The sequence below is a fragment of the Tupaia chinensis genome, unplaced genomic scaffold (genome assembly GCF_000334495.1).
Source record: "Tupaia chinensis unplaced genomic scaffold, TupChi_1.0 Scaffold000024_1, whole genome shotgun sequence".
Classification (NCBI taxonomy): Eukaryota; Metazoa; Chordata; class Mammalia; order Scandentia; family Tupaiidae; genus Tupaia; species Tupaia belangeri.
In genome coordinates this window covers 1,037,443-1,041,742 of record NW_006159454.1, presented here as the reverse complement: position 1 = coordinate 1,041,742, position 4,300 = coordinate 1,037,443, and the positions used below count along the sequence as shown (strand labels likewise).

The window sequence follows — 4,300 nt, the reverse complement described above, 5'->3', positions numbered from 1 at the left end:
CCTCAGTTTCCCCGTGGGAGACCAGTGCAGGCCGTGCTCCTGCCTCCCCGCCGCTGGAGTCCAAGTTTGGCATCTGGCTTGGCCTCCTCAGCCCTCATCTCTGCCCAGATCTGCACCTCCCTTCTTTCTGCCAGTGCCTGGGCCTCCTCTGCCAGGAGGGAGTCCCCGCACAGCCCAGAAGGAAGGTCCTGGAGGCGCGGGGTGCGGCGGGGGAGGTTCTGGCCTGCGCCTGGCACACAGCGGGGCCTGGAGTCTCCTGTCCCCACTCAGCCCTCCGGGAGACAGCCACGTGGCCCCCTGAACCCTCTAGTCACTACGTCCTGTGTCTGACGTAGCTCTTGAGGACTCCAGGGGACTGACCCAGGGACAGGTGAGACATTGGGCCCAGGGTTTTTTGTTTTTGTTTTCCTCTGGGTGACACATGCTCTCCGGAGAGACAGAGAGAGACAGAGAGATAGAAAGTGAGAAATCACCCCCCGCGGGGATGGCCACACCACAATCCCTTCTCCTCCATGCTCCTCTCGGGATCTTGGGCACGCACGCACACGTGCCCAGTGTGAGTTTAAGCCACCGGGTCTGGGACTCAAACCACGGTTGACTACATGGGAGTCCAGCGACATAGCCATTACACTAACTGCTGGACCCAAGGGCCCCTGGTTTTAAGAGGCTCTGGGGACAGATGAACCCCTGCCTTCTGATGCCCGTCTAGGGAGGGCTGAGCTCCGGGCACCTCACCCAGTCTCTGGCCGTCTCTCTGTCCCTGTGTCCTCCCAGCCCAGTGAAGCCCAGAGAGCTGCCGCCTGGACCCAGAGCCCTCTCCCTGCCTCTCACTGGTCTCCCCTGGGAGTGAGCTCATGCACCCAACCCAACCATGGCCCTGGGCCTCCTGTGTGACTGTCACAGCCCGCACGGCAGCCAGCCCTCTGCCCGGACCCAGGGGCTAAGGGACCGTCCCCAATACTGTCCCAGTGTCTCTCAGCAAAACTAGCCTCTGACCCCGCTCTGCCGTCTGCCCTGGAGGTGGGGAATGCCACCCATCCATGGCCAGCCCCAGTGCAGAGACCGGGCCCTGACCATTGTGTCTCAGGGTGGCTGCTGTTATCCTAAGACCAACCGGCCTCCCCCAGACCCCACAGAGAAAGGGAACCATCTGCCGTAGAGCCGACATAGGCAGAGGGGAAGGTACCCCCCGAAAGAGAAGCAAGCTTTCTGGACACGGGAAAGGGTGGGACAGGCTGGCAGAGGTCTTGAGAGCCACTTACCAAGGACGTGGAGCTGGGTCCCACTGCCAAAGACAAACCACGGTGACTCAGACCAGAACCCGTGCGGCCAGCACCTGGGGCCTGCTCCCTGGGGCACGGGCCTGAGCAGGAACCTAGGGCTGTGATGGGCACAGGGCTGCAGCAGGCAGGGCAACGTTCTAGCTACCGGGCAGGTGGGTGATCCGTCCCCCGGAAGCCGAGATCACCCCTGAGTGGGCCCCGGTCTGGAGGAGTTCCCAGGACTTTGCCCCTGTTGGAGTCTGGTGGTGCGCATGGCCTGGGAGTCCCCCCAACCCCAGGGACGGCCTCTCCTTTGCCTGCCTCAGAGCCTCCCCAGGGCTGAGAACACGCTTCCCAGGCAGCATGTGTCCAAGGGATTTATTTATTTATTTATTTAGCCCTAGGGCACGTGCACTCACTGGAGAGAGACAGAGGAGACAATGAGAGAGAGAGTGAGGAATCACCCCCCAGGGATTAGCCACGCCGCAATCCTTTCTCCTCCATCCTCCTCTCGCCATTTGGGGCACACAAGCACACACACCCAGGGTGAGGTTCAAACTGTCAGATCTGGGACTCAAACCACAGTCGGCCATGTGGGAGTCCAGTGCCTTAACCACCACACCACGTGGGTGGCCCCTTCTCCTCCATTCTCCTCTCAGGATCTTGGGCACGCACGCACATGTGCCCGGCATGAGATTAAGCCACCGGGTCAGGGGCTCGAACCTCAGTCAACTACATGGGAGTCCAGTAACATAGCCATTACTCCAACTGCTGGTCCCATCCAAATAGCAACATCTTAAATAAAGCTAGTGTCTGCCCAGTCACTGCTGCCCTCCTTCTGGTCGCCTATTCCAGCCTCCAGTCCAAAGGACCCACATCCCCCTGGGACTCGTGGTCCCTTACCTGCCCCACTGGCTCCGTGGGCTGGACCGGCTTCCTGCCCAGCCCCGGGGGCCGCGGGCCTCTCTCCGTGGTGCCGTGGTCAGGGGCAGCAGGCCGTAGGTGCCCACGACCAGGCCCAGCAGCAGCAGGGGCCGGCGCTGCCTGGGGTCAGGGCCCAGCCTCCGGGCGGCCTCAAGGCCCACCTGGCCGGTTCTGAGCCTCATCTGCCTTCACAGCCCAAGGCAGCGCTGACCCCCTCCCTGGAGGGCCTCCCTCGTCCCTCTTGCTGGCAGTCACTCCCCAGACCACCTCTGCAGTGTGTCTGGGCCTCACCTTCAACCTTCTCTGGTCCCTGCCCCAGTTTAGCCTCCGCCAGGGCCCAGGACTGCCACACCTCCGTGTCTCTCCCAGAGGGACAGTTGCCAACTGCCCTGCTGTGGTTGGGAGCCAGGATCCAACTGCCTCCCACTGCAGTTGCCCACCTGGCCCTCCCCTGGGGCCCTGGATGGGGCACACGTGGCCCACCCGCTTCCTCAGGTCCCCAAGGGGCAGCCTGGGTCTGTGGAGCATCTCCCTGAGGCCTGGGGGGTGGGCGGGAGGCATTGAGAAGTGGAACGGAAGTCCCCAGGCTTGGGTTTCAGGGGTGGGGCTGGGCTGGGCGTCTCTTCTGCTCGTCCCCCAGGCTGGGCCTGCCCCACTGCACTCTGGCCCATCCAGATCAGCCCTCTTTGGCTGGATTGCTGAACCTCGCCAGCTCCCTCTGCCCTCTCCTGAGTCAGGCCAGGGCCCTGCAGGGAAGGAGCAGCAGGGAGACCGTGAATGCGAGTCCGTCCAGACCCAGGTCACCTCTGAGCCTCAGTTTCCTCATCTGTAAAGTGGGGAGAGAGCCCTCTGCACCAGGGAGGTCACCAGGATAAACAGAACCATGTGTTTGCTGAGCACCCAGCGGGCCCCTCTTTGCTTTCCTTTTATCTGGGCTTCAGACAGCTCTGGTGTCCTTGGGGCGAGTGTCGCTGTTTACAGATGAGAAAACCGAGGCCCGGGGGTGGGAATGCAGGGCCCGCGGTGGCTCCAGGGTGCGTACAGGGTGAGCTGGGATCTGGGAGTGAGCTTGGCCCCTGAAGTCGTCACCCTCCTCCCACCCGCAAGGCTGGCACCTTCGGTCCAGTAGCCAGCTCCGAGTTCTTCTCTCCGAGGAGAGGGCTGGGCGGGCGCTCTGGGCTGTGTTCTGCTCTGCAGCCCAGAAATGCACGACACAGTGATGACAGAGACGCTGTCCACCCTGCCTGAGTGCTCCACACGCCTCCACTCAGGAGCTGAGGCCACCCTCTTCCCTCAGTTCAGGGTGAGGAAACTGATGACCTGCTAGATTTCTTACTTTCTTTCTTTCTTTCTTTTTTTTTTTTTTAAGAGAGATTTTTGCTATAGGGCTTGTGTACTCACTGGAGAGACAGAGAGACAGAGAGCGAGAAATCACCCCCCAGGGGAGATGGCCATGCTGCAATCCCTTCTCCTCCATTCTCCTCTCAGGAGCTTGGGCATGCACGCACACGCGCCCGGCATGAGTTTAAGCGGCTGGGTCCGGGACTTGAACCGCGGTTGACTACATGGGAGTTCAGCGACATAGCCATTACGCTAACTGCTGGTCCCAGAGCTCCAGATTTTAAAGGACCCACAATAGCTACACCCGTGACCAGAACCAACTATCTATTGTATGCCCCACCAGGACAAACCAATACATAGACAGTTTTCTTTGCTTGGACGTGGAAGCAGTTTGGAAGTCGCCAGGTGGCATGGTGGTTAAGGGCTCTTGACTCCCACATGGCCGACTGCTGTTCAGGTCTCAGACCTGGTGGCTTGCTTTCTCACTTTCTCTCTCTCTGTCCCTCTCCAGTCAATTAAAACAAACAAACAAACAAACAAACAAACAAGACATGGAAACAGTTTTAACATAGCCCCTTGTGAAGCTACAATGTAACAAAAGTACTACCCAAACATTTATAGCTTGTATAAAAAAATTCCACATCATGGGGCCAGTAGGTGGCCTGGTTTTCTCCCACATGGTTGACCACGGTGTGAGTCTCAGACTTGGTGGCTTGCTTTCTTACTTTCCTTCTCTTACTTGCATACATGCCGTATAGGAATTTAGAAAAACA

General features: G+C 59.7%; 1 protein-coding gene across 1 annotated transcript in view; it reads right to left on the bottom strand.

Annotated features, from left to right (window-relative positions):
• The window catches only part of LOC102486357 (immunoglobulin lambda-like polypeptide 5), a 4,017-nt gene extending 1,314 nt beyond the window's left edge, over positions 1–2,703 (bottom strand). Inside the window, exons 1-2 of the mRNA XM_027770816.1 lie at positions 2,166–2,703; positions 1,263–1,381 (exon numbers count right to left, since the gene is read on the bottom strand). Of these exons, the coding sequence (XP_027626617.1) occupies positions 1,263–1,381; positions 2,166–2,368 (322 nt within the window). The 5' untranslated portion in view covers positions 2,369–2,703. The remainder of the gene's footprint in view (positions 1–1,262; positions 1,382–2,165) is intronic.
• Positions 2,704–4,300: the final 1,597 nt, after the last annotated feature.